The sequence below is a fragment of the Cyprinus carpio genome, chromosome B16 (genome assembly GCF_018340385.1).
Source record: "Cyprinus carpio isolate SPL01 chromosome B16, ASM1834038v1, whole genome shotgun sequence".
Classification (NCBI taxonomy): Eukaryota; Metazoa; Chordata; class Actinopteri; order Cypriniformes; family Cyprinidae; genus Cyprinus; species Cyprinus carpio.
In genome coordinates this window covers 24,701,853-24,721,046 of record NC_056612.1, presented here as the reverse complement: position 1 = coordinate 24,721,046, position 19,194 = coordinate 24,701,853, and the positions used below count along the sequence as shown (strand labels likewise).

Here is a 19,194-nt window from a genome sequence, read left to right as displayed (position 1 = left end):
TATCCCATCCTAAATATAGTACTTTAAATATTAAAATAAATAATACATATTGCGGTAAAGACTGAGATATAATCAATGAAACGAAGGGGAAAATAAAACAATTACACAACAATAACTATAGGCTATATGCAAATATTAAACAAGAAGAAACTCAACAGTGAATGGATTTAAAATACTTCAGGATGGGATAATTTATTGTATCATACAGCCTAATATTTTATGTTCTTGACAATGATCTATAAAACTACATTTTTTTAGTTACAAGAAATAAAACACCATAAATTATTATTATTATTATTATTATTATTATTATTATTATTATTATTAATTTTATTATTGTATTTAAAAATATATATAAGGTGAGACACGTTGTTTAGGTACAAGCAATAAGCCAAATTATTATTATAAGTATTGCTATTATATTTAATAATAATAATGATAATAATAATAATAATAATAATAATTTAAAATGATATTTAAGGTGAGACAAAAAATTAACTAAAATAAACCAAATATACTATAGACCATTTGTATTGATTCTGATGACTTAAGCTGTATTCCCACAAATATGTGAAGTATGTTGATGTAAAGTATCATGTTAAAGTATGTGAAGGGTACATTTGGTCACCGGACCGGACTGCAAATCATTGTCCCCTGTAAGTGGGGCAAAGCCAGGCATTCTTTGACGCTGACGCTGGGGTCTTTGCCAGAGAACTGGCCATAATGCCACAGTGAGATCTTGGCAGAGGGCCCAGCGCGGCTGGGGCACGAGACACTGAATATAGCTGAATGAGGACACAGAGACCTAGATACTGAGAGACAGACCCCGTAAGAAAGAGAAGGGGTATTTGCTGCTAGAAACCCCCTGGTAATTTTAAAGTATCCCATCACAAATTACACGTTATATATATATATATATATATATAGTAGGAACTAAAAATGTAGTCCCAAACTAACTAGCATCTGCTGAGTGATAAAGTAGGACTAATAATTTCAGATTTAGTTAATTAGACCTGCAAACTCATTGTAACCATGCTTACTGTATCTTTTTTACATTACATTTTGATGTTTACATCATTTACATTTGTACTTAACGTTTATTGCTAGAAAATAACTAATATATGCTTATTTCTATATGGTTGTATTTTAGTATCATTGATATACTGTTATTGGATTTTGAATGTCATCTTTTATATTTTCTGTTTTCATTCAATTTCATTTTTAAAGTTTTAGTCATTTTGTTGTGTTTTTGTCTTTTTTTAGTTCTTTTTTTTTTTTTTTTTCCAAAGTATGTCTATACAGGTTTCAATAAGTTTTAGATTTATTTGCATTTGGATAAAGGCTACTACTACTACTACTACTATTTATTTTATAATTTTACTTAAACTGCCAGTTAATTTTAACTTATTTTTTTTTAAAATTATTATTATTGGTTTTAGTTTTAGTTAATAATAAACCTGGTTTGTGGTCAGGTATTTTGAAAGTAATTAATTCTTATATCCAGCAAGGATTAATTAAATAGATTAAAAGTGACACTACAATTTTTCAACACTGGTTTCAACATTAATAATATTATGTAATAAATGTTTCTTCACCAAAATTCAGGTTTTGTAATCACAAGAATAAATTAAATTTTAAAATATAAACACTTCAAGATTTTTTGATCTGATTTTTTAATTTATTTAGTATTTAACTTTTTTCGAAGAGAATTTAAAAAATAATAATAATCTTATGGACTTTCAAACATTTTCTGAAGGTAAAGAACCTTCTTTCACAATTTTTTTTTTGATGTCACTCAAATTCACATGAATTTAACCACGACAGAGACAAAAGACTTTTTAAACGAAATCATTTTATTGTTTAATGCACTGCCTCACACGTACACTGGATTCCTTTGCGTTGTGCAATATGGGACAACTACTATGAGAATGTGATGGCGAATGACTAGGACTAGATTTGCTGAGTAGTAATCTCATGTTGAGAGTCGAGGAGAAACACTTCCACATCTGTCAGCACAGCAGAGTGTGACCGGAGTCAGATGATGTCTGCGACTCTACATCCATCCTCATTCCTGTGTTCAGCACAGCATACAAAGGCAATACGACATACAAAAATAAAATCAAATAAAAGCAACCACTTGCCAGACTTCTTGCTCATACACCAATAACACAATACGTTAAAATCACAAAGTTACACAGCAAAAAGAAAAAGAAAAAAAAAAAAAAAAACAGTGGAGAAGCCACGTTAGAAAGAACAAATCATCAAAAAGAGGTGTACACCCTAAACCCTGAATCCTTCAAGACCCTAGGAGTCAAGGGTAAACGCTAGACAGGATGATTTCTGTTCTGTGCTCACCGCCGCGGTCAAACACAGACATCCATGTGGCAGTGCAACCCCATGACCGTAGCCAGAAAACGAAAATAAAAAGAATCCTAAAACATTGTTCTATATATTTCAATGTATGGGTTTGTTTTTGACGTATATGCACATGAATGTTCGTTTCTCTCTCAAAACATATACACTCATTTCATCAGTATATATGCCTGGCTATGGCATATTAAACTGAGTGATTTCACCCCGTAGCTTCTTTTAACCCTCCTGTGTCGGGGTTGAGGATGTGCTGTTTTTTTTTTGTTAGAGCCCGTTTTTCTCTGACTTCTCTTTTCTGAGAACTTTTTGTGCACTCTCTCTTTTCAACCCTCCATCTTTTGATTTTTTTTTTTCCTGGAGACGCAGATACAGACAGAGCAGTAAAGTGGGAGAGAGAATGAGCGAGGGGGAGTGAGTGTGCGATCAGCCGAATGCCGAGCCGACCCCCTGCGTCCCACACCGTCTCTCAGCCCATCTCTTTCCACTGCCGGTAGAAGTCGGTGATGTTCTTCAGCTCCATGCCTGCTGCTGCCACCGCCTGGACAGCCACCTGCAGCCAAAACAAGTAACAATCTCATATGCTATAAGGTTCTACAATACCACACTATTATTATCTGCTAATGCCTGACTGACCTTCATGGAAGCCGATCTTTCAGTCAGCTCCTCTAGTGAGTGTCCTGTCAGAATGGTCACCATGCCAGCAGTGTCTTCATCTCCACTGCTCTGAGATCCTGTCAGCTGGCGACAGCTGTCCACCATCTTATACAGGTGCCTGTCAACAGGAACAGAGCTGAGATAGCATCTGCAGCAAAGCCTACAGGACTTCACGACTGCAGTCAAAGTCACTCTGCTCTCAAACAGAAAGTGAAGATGATGTGGCTTACCAGGCTTCAATGTCCTGTCGTTTTAATTTGTCTCTCTCAAAGCTTCTTCCTGTCTCTTTCTGGCAGCGGATGTACCTGTTGCACAATAAGTGAGAATAAAAGCTCAAGCGTGAAACATTAAACTGTAGACCTTCTCAGTAGTGCCGTCTCAAATTCAAATGCATGTTAGAATCAGACTTCTTGTTCTACAGGTCTGCTGTCTACAGTTTGGAAGAGTTTTCTAATACCAGAATCACTAAAACTCACTGCTGAGCTCAAGACGTACCTGTTCCCCTTCCGGAACTCTGTCTCAAGGAATCTGATTCCATCTCTCGCTCCGGAGTTCTCTTTCTTTAGCAAATCCAGGCCATCAATCACTGCAAGAGACCAGAGATTCATCTCAGTCAAGCAGTTTTGTACAAACATACACTGATTGATCATTCCTGGCACACGCTCTGTACAAAAAGTCCATATTTTTAATTACATCTTAGGTAAAAACTGGAGTGTTTAGATCTTAAATCATTTAAAGTGCAGCGATTAAAAAGAACTAGTGTAAACATTCTGTTAGCCAATCAAAAATATTGCCCAATTAAGTCAGAAGGCTTTCTATGCCAAGATGATAGGGGGGCCTCCACTATTTCTGACGGATGAATTTCCTTTTCCATGACTTTCACAGTTTCTAGAGTGAAGAAGGATTGCTAAAAATCATTTTGAGTCTGACCGACATGGTAATGAAACATTCAGAATGATTCGTGAACCGGTTTGACTGACTCAAAACAAATGATTTGCATGAATGATTTTAGAATTTTGTAAAAGTTTGTGCAGTGTTATTTTAGTATTGTTTATATGATATTACAGTAATTTTTTTTTTTTTGAATTAGCCTATATTTTCATATTTTCAGTTATTTTCATTTTAGTCATTGTTACGTGTTTTTTCTTCATATATTTCTATACAACTTTTATTTATTTCTTATTTCAGTCATTTTACTACATCATAAGCACCCATTTCTAATTTTTACGTTTTTCATAAAATATTAAAACATAAATATTTTATTTCAGCCTAAACACAATAACTAGCAGTTTTATTTAAGTATTATTTATATACTATTATAGTATTTATTAGTATTTTGGATTTGTTTATATTTCAGTTATTTATTGTCAGTAATTTTGTTATGTGCTTGTATCATTTGTATTAGTTTTTTAGTATTTCAATATAGCTTTATTTTATTTTCATTAAAATTTTAGTAATTCTAGTACTTTAAACGTATTTATAATTTTTATTCAAGTCAAAATTTCATAATTTAAAATATACATATTTTATTTCAGCTTTAATCATCAAAAATATATATATTTTTTATTTAGTTAACAATAACAACACTGATAACTTGCTGAGTTTAGCCAGATAAACGTGTTCACTATAGAAATTTTAATTTATTAAGATTGCATGACATTTCCAGACTTGAAAAACACCAGTTTTAAATCCCCTGCTATTTTCAGATTTCCCACAACTGTGGAAACTCTCATTAGGAGACGGGAGGAGACCTGTGCGAGGGATGATGATGATGAAGCAGCCGCTGGCAGCCAGCTGTCTGAGCAGCCCCAGGTGCTGGCAGAGAACCGTGGTATCTGGCACCAGATAAGGAGACATGGAGGACTGCGTTTTGGGCTGCTGCAGACTGCCCTCCAGCTGAGAGACCTCCAACTGCAGACAGAGGAAATGCTTCATTACTGTGCCCATTAATTGAGGACATTTGGATAAATGTTGTGAGCAAGATGTGCATTAATAAATTTCAAAATAAACCCAACAGCTGGTCTGACCTGTAGGCGCAGCTGGGCCATATCTCTCATGAGCCGGTTTCTGCGAGCTTCCTCCTCCGCCTGTGGATGAGTCAAGGCGAGGTGAATATAACCTCTGTGTAACCTCAAAACATGACTCAGATTTTACCCTCAGTAAACACAAGGTGTGAATAAGCAGCTAAATATATTTTTGCCCTTATATAAAAATATTACAGTTGGTTTACATCATGGTTCACATCTATGTTTTGTGAATTTTTTTAAAGAATACCTTAAAGTGCCCTTAAAGAGATTAATGATTAAACCACAGATATATTTAACCTTATAATTCTGGGAAGAGAAATACAAAAAGGACACCTTGCTGTTTCACACATTCATTTGGCTCAAAGGCAAAAACATGAGAGAGGGAAAATGTAAGGACTGAGAGTGAAGGACTGAAGTTTACTTCTTCAGTAAATTTTAAGATGGTTTTAGAGATTAATTTTATTCGCATACTAATTAACCACAAGATTAACCATGCTCCTGCTTTATATTTGCACGTTTTTTGTTTTCTATACAGGAGTTTTATAAATAGATTAATGCTTTTATTAATCAAAGATGCATTCAACTGATCAAACCGACAATAAAAAACTTTTACATTGTTACAAAAAGAATCTATTTCGAACAAATGATGTTCTTTTGAACTTTATATTCAACAACTGCATCAGTTTACACAAAAATATTAAGCAGCACAACACTGATAAAAATAAATGTTTCTTGAGCAGCAAATCAACATATTAGAATGATTTCTGAAGGATCATGTGACACTGAAGACTGGAGTAATGATGCTGAAAATTTAGCTCTGCATCACAGGAATAAATTATATTTGAAAACATATTGAAAACAGTTATTTTAATTGTAATAATATGTAAAAAATATTACTTTTTACTGTATGTTTAATCAAATAAATGCATTTTCTGTAAGCATAAGAGACTTTCAAAATCAATAACAAAAAATCATAACAACCCAAAATAGCTGGTCTGACCTGTAGAGGCGGATACCGTCAAACAGAAATGTGTGGAGAACTTTTTACTCATTATGTCTTACAAACCAAAATGTCTGTTATGACTAAAGCAGGATCAATAATGCAGGCCAAAATGGACCGATAACCTACCCTCCACAAGTTCTGTGTTCATCTTTGGATCTGCACAACGTAACATTTTTTTGCATTCAAAACACTGAGTTTTGCCTGAAGGCTGCGGGATTCACGTGAACTCCCATGCTTCCACTACCCTCACCTGAATGCCAAAAGATGGTTTCAGGTTAGAGCTAACACTATCTGACACGTAACAAAGATTAAAAATTAAGCGTTGCGAGTGTTAAGATGTTGGTCGAATGCCAGAAGTTTAAAATTAAAAATCTAATTTTCTCGTTTTGCTGTTTACAAACATACAACAAGATCTAATCAGGGTATCTGTGGGATAGACTAAAACCAACAGAAAGCACTTCTGAAAATCATGCAGGACTCTCAAACTCTGAGCTTATTTAACAGCAGGGACACAAAGTTCATGCTGATTGCAGTGCTCGTGCTGTAGTGGCGTCTTATGAGAGACCTGCGCCTTTCACTGCAGCCTTATTCCATGAGCTTGTCATGGACTGCCAGACATTCTTTTCATTCGCAGACCCTGAAGGTTTTAATGAAATTGTACCAGAAAGAGCCGCCTCTTCAGCGGCACAGCAAGGTGGCACTTCAACCATCATTTGTTCTACCCGTAAGGGCTGCGTGGTTGCTTGGCAACATAAGGCTCTCAAGCAAAAGCTCACAAATGTGGTGAGGTTTTACGAAAAAGCCTCGTTTTCTTAACCGTGTGGAGCCTATCATTTAGATGCACTTTCCGTGACTATTTCTGCAAGGATTTTAAGTGGTACGGCTACTGAAATCACCAACTGAGCCGATGTATCTGAACACATGAAAGACATCAGCTGAGTTACTGTTTCAAGAGTGCAAATCAATACAGAGCTGTTATTGTTCCACTAATAGTTTGGTTTTATGTCTGTCTTTCATTACTATTCAATCTCACGTCTTTTACCATGCGGAACTGGGCCTTGGCCTGCTGAACCAGGTTGTCCTGCTCTGATTGGCTGATGCTGGTGAAGATGCCGGCCTCCGGGTTGAAGTGCAACACGTTGCCTTGGAGATTTGTGAGGAAGTGACCAAAGCTGCGAATGCAGCACACGCGCACCACACACTGGACAGCACGGAGAAAGAGAGACATAAAGAAGGAACATGAGAGAATGCAAAAGACACTGAATGTTAATTATACTTATGTAATGTAATAAAATCCTCTGCATTGTAATTAGCTGAAACCAAGTACCTCATTTTCACTGAACAAACATTACTGTGCATAATGATAGTCATGTAAGGATGAGAGACAATTCTAAGAAATGTAAGGATTACAATTGTTTTAGTACTTTTCAGGAAGCACCAAACAATTCTATTCTATTATAATATATTAACATTTTTTTGGGGGGGTTAACATATAAACTACCGCTCAAAATATTGGAGTCGGTAAGACTTTAATGTTTTTGAAGAAAGTCTTAGCACACCGAGGCTGCATTTATTTGATAAAAGATACAGTAAAAACAGAAACATTACAAAACACTATTACAATTTAAAAGAATCGTTTTCTATTTAAATATTTAAAAATGTATTTTATTTCTATGGTGGCAAAACTGAATTTTCAGCATCATTACTCCAGTCTTTAGTGTCACATGATCCTTCAGAAATCATTCTTATATGCTCATTTGATGCTCAACAAACATTATTTATTATTATCAATGTGGACAACAGTTCAGCTACAAAAAAATAAAATAATTACATAAATAAAAATATCTTGCTGACCCCAAACTTTTGAATAGTACTGTATATTATAAACTATTTTAAGTACGATTAATTAGAGTTAAGACTCAAATTCAAGTAAAATGTAGTAAAAACCTAGTTATCAGTTGTGTTTTGGTTTCCACACACTTTTTACTAAATGAACACAAGGAAGAAAGGTAGTATGATTTAAATGTATTGTATGTTGTAACGTATGTCTTTGATGACAAATGAATTGTTGAATGAGTTGTTCAGAACTATTTTTGAATTGTTAAAAACACTTAAAAGGAAAATAGTGAAACAGTGCAGATGTCACGCAAGCTCTTCAAGAGCACATGAAGCACAAGAGCACATAAGTGGTAAGTGTGATGGATACCTCATCCAGAGGGGTAAGAGGGGGTCTCTGGCTTGTGAAGTCTAGGCGTCGATGGGCTACGCTGAGGACAGGAAGGTGGCGGAGGGCCAGATCCTCTGGCAACAGCAGCATCTGAACCAAACCAGGCTGCTCACACTCATTCAGCAGTTCTGTTACATCCTTATTCAGACCTAAATCTGCAACATAACCAGTGAAAAAGATCTTGTTATTAATTAAAAATTAATCTATTAATGAGTTTTTATAAACTGATTTCTCTCACCTGTTTCTAACATCTTGCTGCCCTCAGGAAGCAAATTAAGCAGCACTGAGAGTCTATTCCACAAGCTCTGAGAACTCTGTTTGGGCAGAGACCATCATAGCTAAGCAAATAGATGATTATGCTGTTTACTCTGGTAAAATGAACAAATTTTAGATTCCCATGTACCTGAGCACACATGAGGATGATATCAGTGTTCGTCCTCAGCCAATCCAAGAAGACCTTCACCACCTGGATGAGACCCTGATTGGTCAGAATCTCTAGTCGCTCAGAAAGGGTTTTCTCACTGTGGATCGAATGGTTGCTGTGCTCACTGCCCTCAGAATCAGAGTCAGGATCTGCATATGACAAATCAGATATTCTTCGTTTTATACGTATTGACAAAATATGCACCTCCTGAAGGAAATAACAGTGCTTGAAAGGCAGTGTTACAGCATAGTGTTACGGTTTTAGGTAATTTCAAGTTTTAAACTTCAAATTTCTTACAAATTATACACTACCGTTCAAAGGTTTGGGGTCAGTAAGCTTTTTTTTTTTTTTTAAAGCTAATACTTTAAGCAAGGATACATTAAACTGAACAAAAGTGACAGGAAATTCATTTATATTGTTTTATACAACTTGTATTTCAAATAAATGATTTTTTTTTATAGTTTCTATTCATCAAATCAGTGCAAATGTTTCCCGCATCGAAAATAAAAAGAAATCTTAATATATAGTATATACTAAATTAATATAAATAATAAAAAATCTCATACACCAAATCAGCATATTAGAATGATTTCTGAAGGATCATGTGACACTGAAGACTGTAGAAATGGCTGTTGAAAATTCAGCTCTGCATCATTAGAATAAATTAAAATTTAAAATACAGTAAAATAGAAAACAGTTATTTTAAACTGTAAAAATATTTTACAGTATTACTGTTTTTTCCGCTGTATTTTGGCTCAAATAAATGCAATACTGAAGCATAAGAGACTTCTTAGCGGGCCCAAACTTTTAAACAGTGAAGTAAAGCATAAAAAGTAGTTTAATTGACTGAAATAATGTGCATAAAAGTTTTAATTAATTGGAGAAAACTCAAAATCACTTACTTGTAAGCAATGTACCCTTGTCATTGGTTCCATTAGCAACCTCTGGACTCATGCTTCTTGATATTTCTTCAGCAGGAGGTGTGGCTTCTTGCACTGGGGTGGGGTTTGAGTCTGGGGCGGGGTTAGTGGGAGCAGCAGGGCGGAGCAGTACATTGCTAAAGGTGGGGGCGAGTCGAAAGCAGCGTTTGGCTTGGAAGAGCTGAGAGGACATGGCCTGCAGGTTGCTGCTGATGCTGGTGTCATTAGACACTAAGGGACCGTTGGTTACTGGAGGTGTGGAGTTTTCCTCCCTAGACGGCTGCGGTTGCTCATCTTCCTCTTGTTGCTGCTGTTGTTGTGGTGCATGCTCAGCATCCTCCATGTCTTCGAGGTCCGAACGAGATTCCTGACTGTTCATGTCAGAGTCCGTCTCGACATCAAAAGCCGTGCCACCCTCATCCTCCTCTGAACCGCTTTCCCAGCTGCCATCCTCTGGAAGCGGTCCCCTCCGCCCTTCCCTCCCTAAAGAGTTCATCTGGACCCTAGCGGCTCCCAGACCGTCGACCGAACCGCCACCTTCCTCATCCTCTTCTTCGTCACTCTCAAATCCCTCGCTCAGGTCGCTCTCGTCCTCCTTGTGAGCGCAGCGTCTACGCCGGAGCATGGAGAGACGTGAGAGCTTCCGCTTCTGCTTTTGCATCTCCTCAGCTGATCTTTTCTTCTCCAGGCTTTTCTTTGTCCCCGTTGTCCTTCCGTTCCCCTTATGCTGGTTTTCCTCATTCTCCTTCTCCTCATCCTCTTTTTCATCACCTTCCTCTAGGGAGCCGTTCTGCAGGGTTCTCTCTGAGAGAGCAGCACTACCGTGATCTCTGGCATCAGCATTATCTACGAACAAATGCATCACAATGGGAAAGTTAGTTTTAAGTGGCAAAAAAAACAAAAACTAAAAGCTTTTCCCAATCCTAGTGAGCTGCCTAACTAGAAAGCATTGTAAGGCATCAAAAGTGCTTCATAACAAAAACATTACGGAGCTTTCTAAAAAAAACAAATATCAGTGTAAATCTAAGGCAGCACTAAATATTTTCTTAACAAAATGACTTAGAAGCAAAACAGAAGTACCCATACCAGTGTTATCAGTGTGCAGGGGTGGGACGCCACCCTCTCCCTCCTCCAGTTCAGCTTGCAGTCGAATGTTGACATGATTGACCAAATGTGAGAACAGAGCCAATGTGAAAGCGATGGAGGCACTGTACTGCTTTGAAGCTGGAATTGAATCACAGTTAGCTGAATTAGAGTTAGTACTTCATTTGCAAAAAAAAATATAGAAATAAATAAATAAGAACTGTGGTTTGAATAATTCCAACAGTTCCCTATACGGACATTTTTTTGTATATCCTGACTTTTCCATGGGTAGAAAACAATTTAAAATACCCTTATATTTCCAGGTTTTGCACAGTATAGCATATTTCCACCTAAAACGGTTATTTAAATTTTTACTTTATATCTACTTGTCATTAAGTCATTTTATTTTACACACACTACATTAAATAAATAAATAAATTTATATATGTAATTTTAAATATACATATTTTTTTATTTTTTTATATATATATATATATATATATAGAGAGAGAGAGAGAGAGAGAGAGAGAGAGAGAGAGAGTTACCTTAAGCAAACTATCAAAAAATAGTTTCATTATTTGAAATAAAGCTGAAGTAAACTAACATACAAAAATATTAGACAAAACACCTTGAGAATTAACTGAAATAAAAATAAAAAATAAAAATGACAAATTATTAAAACTGAAAATAAATAAAAAGATAGATAAATAAAGCACATAAGAAAACTAAAATATTTAACATAAAATCTCAAATCTAATTAGAAATTTCAATAAATACTAGAAAAGTACACGAATAACACTAAAACAACACTAAGGCTACGTTCACACTGCAGGCTGAAACGACCCAATTCCGATTTTTTTGCCCCTATGCGACCTGTATCTGATCTTTTCATGACAGTCTGAACGACACAGATCCGATCTTTTCAAATGTGACCCAGGCCACTTGGGTATGTGGTCCTGAATCCGATACGTATCCGATCTTTTGAAATGCGACCTCCCTCTGAACGGCCAGGCCACATGTATCCGACCCGTACGTCATTGATACGCTACAAACGTCATAATTCTGCGTTGAAGTAGGCGGGAACGAGAAGATAAACAACAACCATGGCGGACGACGCTGCTGAGACCAGTCAATGGAAGGGAAGCGAGGTCACAGATTTAATTAATATTTGGTGTTACCGACGTTGCTAACACTGCTCCGCAAAACGCCATGGCCAAAAACCTTGTTCTTCTCCTTCTTTTTAATTTTCTTCTTAAAACGAGAAGATTGTAATTGTGCTGGCTCCGTTGGGAAAATAACTTTAATATTGCAAAAAGAGCTCCGCTGTTGACTACACTGTTGTTGACATCCATGTGTTTAACGTTAGCTACTTCCGCAAACAACGAGTGACGTCGTTGACAGTTGAGTACTCTTCTGCGCATGCGGGTCACTTCTGGGTCATTTCACGTTCACACAGGAGATCACAAAAGGTCGCATTTAATTGAAAATGTGAACGGCCTTGCAAAAAAATCGAATTTTTTCAAAAAATCGGAATTGAGCATTAAGCCCTGCAGTGTGAACGTAGCCTAAGATATATGTCATAGTTGAAAAACAGTGATTGTCCACTAGTCCAAAGCATGTTCCTGACCACAACATGTTCCAAACCAAAGATATTAATTATATCTAATATAAATAGGTATTTTTCACTGGTCCTTTACAGTGTTGTATCTGGTTAGGATGCAGTCTAAATGTCTAAATATTACCAGGAAGCTGAGCTTGCTGCCTGATGTATCAAAATCCAAATAGGCCTGAAGCGACACACAACTGCCATACCAAATAAAAATAATTTGCTTAAAGCCAGCACTATTTTTAGACTGGTGAAGCAGTACCTGTCTGCTTATTAAATTCAATGCAACATAATTAATGACATAATGACACTGCGTAAAATGAGCAGCAGATGTTGTGATCAATTCTTTGGGTCCATACTCACCCCCTCTCTTCAAACTGTGCACCACCATAAGGCAAGTCACCGCCATCTTGAATATGAGGCTGTCAGGAAGCACAGAGCAGACGGAGTCGTGCTCTTCCTCCTCCTCGCTGGCTGACTGGCTGCCGTGAGCAGGAAGGGGGAGGTAGAACAGCACCAGGTTAAAGTCTTCCAGCACAGACTGGCACAGTGACGTCAGCTCCGTCTCCATCAGACTGAAGAGGTGACAGGATATTAGTTGATTTGATTCTCAAATGACATCTTTCAGGTAAGGACTGATGCTTTCAGGAGGTGATGCTCTCACCTGTTCTTGGGCTGCAGCAGGCTCTGCAAATACATGAAGCTCACCAGCAGTCTTTTGATGTCTTTTGACCTGAAGCAAGAATTACCCAGTTAATGTGAGTTATTTACTTGCCCAGGCTAGTCTACATCATGATGCTAGAATGCTTTATGGTATGGTTTCCAGGTCTGTGCTGAGTGCTTTATGTTGCACTGTTAGGTGCTGTTTACTGCCCCATCACTAAGTAGCCTCTATGATATTCTTGGGGCTGTATTACATTTGTAAACACTACATTATTAAACTTCCTATCTTAATTCCTGAATTAAATTAAATTTGATTTCCTAAGTGTTACAAACTACAGCGGTTACTAAACAGACAGGACAGGATTATGAGTTAAAGGTCTCCTGAAGTGCCTTGAAACACGCAGCATTATTCTATGTTGTGACGTAATTTCAACTGAAACAGGAAGAGAGGGCGGGAAATATCGAGTAGCCCCGTATCCTTTTTAAAATAGTCAATAGCCTTTTGTTTATATCTGCTTGGGCCAGAGCCGTAGAGCTCGGTAAAACCGCATTTGACAGCCACATTCTTATAGATTACCCCTAGATTCAATATGAAACTCTTAGTAAAACAAAATAGTGATCATAAACATGTTGAGGTTGTGTAGTTGTGAAAGTTTTTAAAATATGCCGACTCGCGCATATGATCCGCTCCGTGACCGATCTCAGCTGCAGCTTCTGCGTCTATTTATAGTGCAGGGGGCGGGCGCTTCGGATTCTAGAGAGCATTTGATTGGTCAGAAGATTTGATGAGAAGATTAAGAATGATGTGACGTCAAAAATTTTTTTTGACCTGTTTTGGCAGAAGAGACGAACTGCAAGCTTTGAATGCTTATATCTTCTAAATGTGAACTTTGTCACTGTTTTGGAGCACACTGCCTTATAGATAACCTTAAGACTAACATATTAATACTAACACCCAAAAAACTTTCATTTTGATTTCATGGGGACTTTAAGATAAGCCTTAATATTAAGACTATGGATTTTACTGTTCACCAGGAAAATAATGTCTGATTGGTTAGATAAGTAATAGTTAATGTGCTTGATCCATAAGTGTGTGAATTGTAGTTAACTTTTTTACTATATTGACACTCCCAGTGTCTGATAGTAGAAAGAAGTCTGAAAGCAAACAGCTTTTTCAGTTACAGCAGAAATACCAGCAGTACTATTATAGACTATATGAGGGGCCTTTGAATATTGTGTTGAACAATGGAAAGCTAGTCAAAAGGGTTGAGAACCTGATTTAGATAACAGGAACACACTGAACAAATTTTCAAAAACACTCCTCCATCCTGTCTTTTATATGGATATAAAAGAGAGGGAACACACCTCTGGCGTGATGGTGAAAGTTTTTTCATCTCTTGTTTCTTCACCTGGTGGTACATCTTAGCTGCCTTGTCAAACAGACGCTTCAAATTCCCATAAGCGCCATCGAAGGGAGTCTCTGACTGAATACTATTTAACAGGAAAAACCAGTCTGTAATGTTCATGCAGCGTTATCAGATTCTTCGAACACTACTCATAACAAAACTGTAACGCTACTTTTCAAAAGGAAAAGAAAAGGATCGTCATAAAACAGTCCTGTAATGCTGCTGTATCCATTTATTGTCCATTTAAATATGATGCTGTTCTCAGATGCCTTACCAGCGCAAGTAGTAGTAAGTAGCCTCCACATTATAAAATTTACTTCCAGCAAGCGTACCCAGCTGATTAAACGGCATGCCTGTAAGAAACAACAAAACATTTCCTCTATGCAATAACATGAAAGTCAAATAAAATAAAAAAATAACAAGGAATCCATTTAATGTTCATTAAAATTCATAAAATGCATGCTCTCTGGTGCCAGGTAGAGGTGTTGTAGAGAGGATGTGAGAAGCAAGGACTCGCTCACCGACATGAGGTGCGACAGACAAGGCCTGGTGATAAAAGCGCTCCGCCAGCTGCTCTGCCTCCACTCCCGCCAGTTCATTTTGGTACCGCGCTTCATAAACATTAAACAGTTTGATTTCAGATCATGTGAATATGATATCACACTGCCAGATAGAGATTTGAGAAGCTGATTTTATAAAATGTCAAGTGAGCACACACTTACCGAGATCTCCCAAGTACACAAGGCATCTGTGACACGCCATCTGGGCCCATTCCATCTCTTTAGGGGTGGCTGAGACTGGTTTCTTACGACCTGCAGTCATTAATCACAGAAAGATTATCTAATGTACGGTTCATTCAGCAAATGCTAGATCTGGATAGTCAGCATATATTGTGGAACACCAGAGATTTTGCTATACGGTATTCCTACATCGACTTCTACAGTCAATTATGACTGTACTTGATTCCAATTTTTCATTATCCTTAAATAAATTACACTCACAAAAAAGGAATTGCTAGACAATTATACATTTTAGAGCAGACGAGAAAAATGTACATTTACTAAAAATTTAATTTCCATAATTTTATCAGGTCTAGAAACCACAATTTGTGACATCTCAAGTTCTCCATGACTGTGAGTACTCTGGCTGTTCTGTTTATATGGCAGACATATTTACAATGAGGGCTAGTAAATGACAGATTTTTTTGATGGATAATTATGCCTTTATGGTGTTCCCAAAACATCTGATCAGTGAATCTCCATGGATTTTCTAATTATTAGAGCAATAACTATTCAATTAAATAAAATTCACATTTAAGAATTATATATATATATATATATAAAAATCACATTTACTATAGCCTAGATTCTTAACATATTTTTATTTGAATTATTATTATTTTTATTAACAGTATTGATATAATAAATAGTGCTGATATAATTTATTTCTATATTATTATATTTTCATTTTAATTAGAAATCTTTATTTTTTCATTTTAATTCATTTAATTTATTTTAAATTCCCCCAGTTTTCCATGACTGTAGGAAGACTGCCATTAATATGCAAATGGAAGCATGTCTCACCGATGAGTGGGTCGGTGACGTGTGTCCAGTCGATGCAGTCCTGTAACTCCAGCTGATAGTGTGACTGGATGTAGAGCAGCAGGTGTTGAAAGAAGCCCACCCCAGCGATCAGATGGGTCCTGTAGGCGCACTCCAGAGCACTGCGGCTGTGAATATGCTGCGAAGAGAGGCAGGATTTCAGTCTGATCACAAACACAACAGCAAATAAGACTACTTTAAATCATGGAATGTGTTACGAGACAGTACCTTCTTGTTGGTCTTGATGACCTGAATGACCTCATAGTAGACCTTCCTCCACAGCAGCTCTTCTGCCTTGCGTCCATAGTCCACAGGGTGCAGGAACATCAGCTTTACACAAAGCTCCCGCAATCTGGTTAAAAGAATACAACAAAAAGAAAATAAGAAGCTGAGATTTTCAAGTATATGGGAACGCTAATGAATAGCTGTGTCTTCGACAGTTGTGGCAAGCGATAAAAGCTCTCTCATCCATGTAAATACAACATCATGACACCAATTATATTGTATTGTGTCTGGTTAGGTTGCAGGGAGAGAACTTGAGCTTACTTGTTCCTCAAACTGATATTCTCCGGTTTGAAGACCTCCCTGTATGACGACTTGCCACTGATTATAATATCCAACTTATGCACCGTTTCCACCACAGCCCTACATAAAAACAAAAAGGAAATGATGAAAACATTGTTATTCACTACACAATAAATCCCATTCAACACTTGCACAGTTATTAACTTGAAAATCACAATTATTGACTTCAGGGTTGATAGTTTTTTTTAAAAAAGGGATATTTTGCAATAAATGTCATCGCTTTCAATGGGTCTTTTTACCTGCTACAAATTCTTTTTAATGATGTTTGCAACATTTCAAGATGAACATTTACAGGACTGAAGCAACTTAGGTTTATTTAATCATCCGTATATATATATATAGATATTTTTTATCATGTTAAAATGTGGGAATCAAAATTACATTACAAGCTAGAATTTATTTTTTTGTACTTTATATATGCTCGGTTTGGGCCTCTGAATAAAATGTTTTTGAGATCCATATCCTCCTATATCACCCTTTATGAGCCACTAAAGCTTAATGTCTCAAATGTGATACCAATCCTTTTCAAATAATGTATTTTAAATTTAATCTAAAGCTTCAACAAACAGTTTCATTTTAAATGATTACATTTGTCTGACTATTACACATCAATCGTTGCGCGTGCAGATGCTTTAAATACCTTGAATTCTCGTGCAATTCTGGCCTTTCATTCTTATATACACGTATCTATCCTTTTAAAGAAACTATAAAGAAAACCTCTAGACATAAATCAAGAAGTAAATTTAGATTTAATGGCTATACTTTGATGCCAGACATGCCAAAAGATTCTCAGATGAGACATTATGGACACGCGGAGGCTAAAATGGCTAAACTGCCGCCTTATTCAAGTGTCAAGTATCTCGTTTAGCACTTTATCTTTATGAATATGTTTTCCAACACTTCTGACCCATAAAAACATAAAATATATAAAGCATTACAGAGATTTCCTGACAGTACCGGCCTGCTGACAGCATTCTTACCTGTACAGTCGTTTAATATGAAGCACTTTAGCCTCTGGCTCGCTGTCTTGACCCGGTCCGCTCATCCTAGCAGTGATAGTGCGGCTGCTGTGTTCTGTTTTCGTGTATCTTGTTCTGGTTCTGGTTCGTTCAGCTCCAATTTAGCGCGCGGCTAACGCTAGCAGGCTAGCTAACTCACCTATTTCCTTCAAATTACAACTTGAACACAAACGCTGTCGTTCCTGACCTCCCCCGCCACCGGCCGCGATACCCATCCGTTCGGAAACCGGTGTGTGTGCTGGTGTCGGTTCGGGTCAGCTGTCACATTTTGAAGGGGTTGTGTTTGTGTTGTTGTCGCTCATCATTCCGAATGTCGCTCCGCGAGCGGCCATTTTTCACCCCTCCCACCGCACACAGTTCAGAGACCGCTGCAATATCGCGACAATTGAAGGATTCCTACACCGCCGCTACAAATCTCGCGAGAGTTTCCTGAGGTCAAGTTCTTGGTCAAATGCAAGCGCTCGGCTGCAGGCGATCTGGAGCGACGGGCCTTTACAAGTTATATGCCATTAAGTTATAAGAAGTATATATATATATATTTACTTAAAATTGTAAGAAGCTTTCTGAATTTTTGTCATTTTAATGTGGTTAAAACCAACTTACCAGTTTCACATAGGCTAGCTATTAATGGTAGGCTATATTGCCAGACATTTGTAATGTGTTTTGTTCTATAAGGGATCTTTTCTCACCACTGACTAATGTAAATCAATTGATTAACCAGTATATAAATCAACCAAGTAGACTATGTAAATCATTATATATTTTATAGCAGCTATTCTAAGTAATGGATTTGTCTGAAGGCGCACTGTAGGGGTTTCATGAATGGAAAGTGAGGTCAGATATGCAATTTCCCTCAAGAAAATTATCGAAACATCCCATTTAAGGCAAATATAGCTGTATGAATATGTGAAGTGTAAATGAGTAAATATAAGGCCAATCTCAGAATTAAAGACCTCAAGAATATGATTGTCCAGAGTCATACCTGTAGTTTCTTAATGCAAAAAAATAAATAAAAAAGAATAAAAAAGAATGAAATAACAAATAAATAAATAAAAATCACATGCTTTTTACTGTATAAGAAATATAATTCTATATTATTTTAAATAAATCAAGATTTAAATGATCTGAAGCTGCCTTACATTTATGATGATTTTATTTAAAAGTATATTGTACACAGGCATTAAGCAGCTACAAATTAGATGCAGCCACAAACTGTTTAAAATAGCAATTTCATTCAAAATCTTCTTATCAACCCCTCTTCTCTAGACAAGATTAACAGACAGACCATCCGGCATCACCTGGCAGCTGCATTTCTAACATGTTTGACAAGACACAGCAATGCGGAGATCACAAGCTTCCATCTCTTTTCCTTCTTTTCATTTTACTTTGGCTGAAGGTATTAATAAAGATAGGTTTTCTCCATTTGAGTTGATAGACAACAACCTGGGAGTGGCATCAGTTATGTCAACTGAAAGGGCACAACTTTATTTTTTCCCAGACAGACAGATAGATAGATAGATAGATAGATAGATAGATAGATAGATAGATAGATAGATAGATAGATAGATAGATAGATAGATAGATAGATAGATAGATAGATAGATAG

General features: G+C 36.8%; 1 protein-coding gene across 1 annotated transcript; it reads right to left on the bottom strand.

Annotated features, from left to right (window-relative positions):
• Nucleotides 1–2,681: 2,681 nt before the first annotated feature.
• On the bottom strand, nt 2,682–17,959 carry LOC109106256 (protein SMG5-like). Its single transcript, XM_042741670.1, has 22 exons — nt 17,550–17,959; nt 16,531–16,629; nt 16,213–16,336; nt 15,967–16,123; nt 15,106–15,195; nt 14,905–14,994; nt 14,658–14,736; nt 14,343–14,468; nt 12,979–13,047; nt 12,678–12,889; nt 10,712–10,849; nt 9,608–10,471; nt 8,685–8,854; nt 8,520–8,595; nt 8,261–8,436; nt 7,097–7,255; nt 5,052–5,111; nt 4,776–4,935; nt 3,520–3,610; nt 3,255–3,329; nt 3,004–3,142; nt 2,682–2,920 (listed from the first exon to the last, which is right to left on the bottom strand). The coding sequence occupies exons 1-22, from the start codon at nt 17,612–17,614 to the stop codon at nt 2,837–2,839; spliced, it is 3,303 nt and encodes a 1,100-aa protein (XP_042597604.1). The 5' UTR covers nt 17,615–17,959; the 3' UTR covers nt 2,682–2,836.
• Between the last annotated feature and the right edge of the window lie 1,235 nt (nt 17,960–19,194).

Coding starts and splice junctions, on each gene's coding strand:
- LOC109106256 (XM_042741670.1), bottom strand. CDS start 17,614: ATGAGCGGACCGGGTCAAGACAGCGAGCCAGAGGCTAAAGTGCTTCAT. Junction 15,196..15,966: donor CGTCACCGACCCACTCATCG/GTGAGACATGCT, acceptor TAATGACTGCAG/GTCGTAAGAAACCAGTCTCA. Junction 3,330..3,519: donor GAGTTCCGGAAGGGGAACAG/GTACGTCTTGAG, acceptor ATTGTGCAACAG/GTACATCCGCTGCCAGAAAG.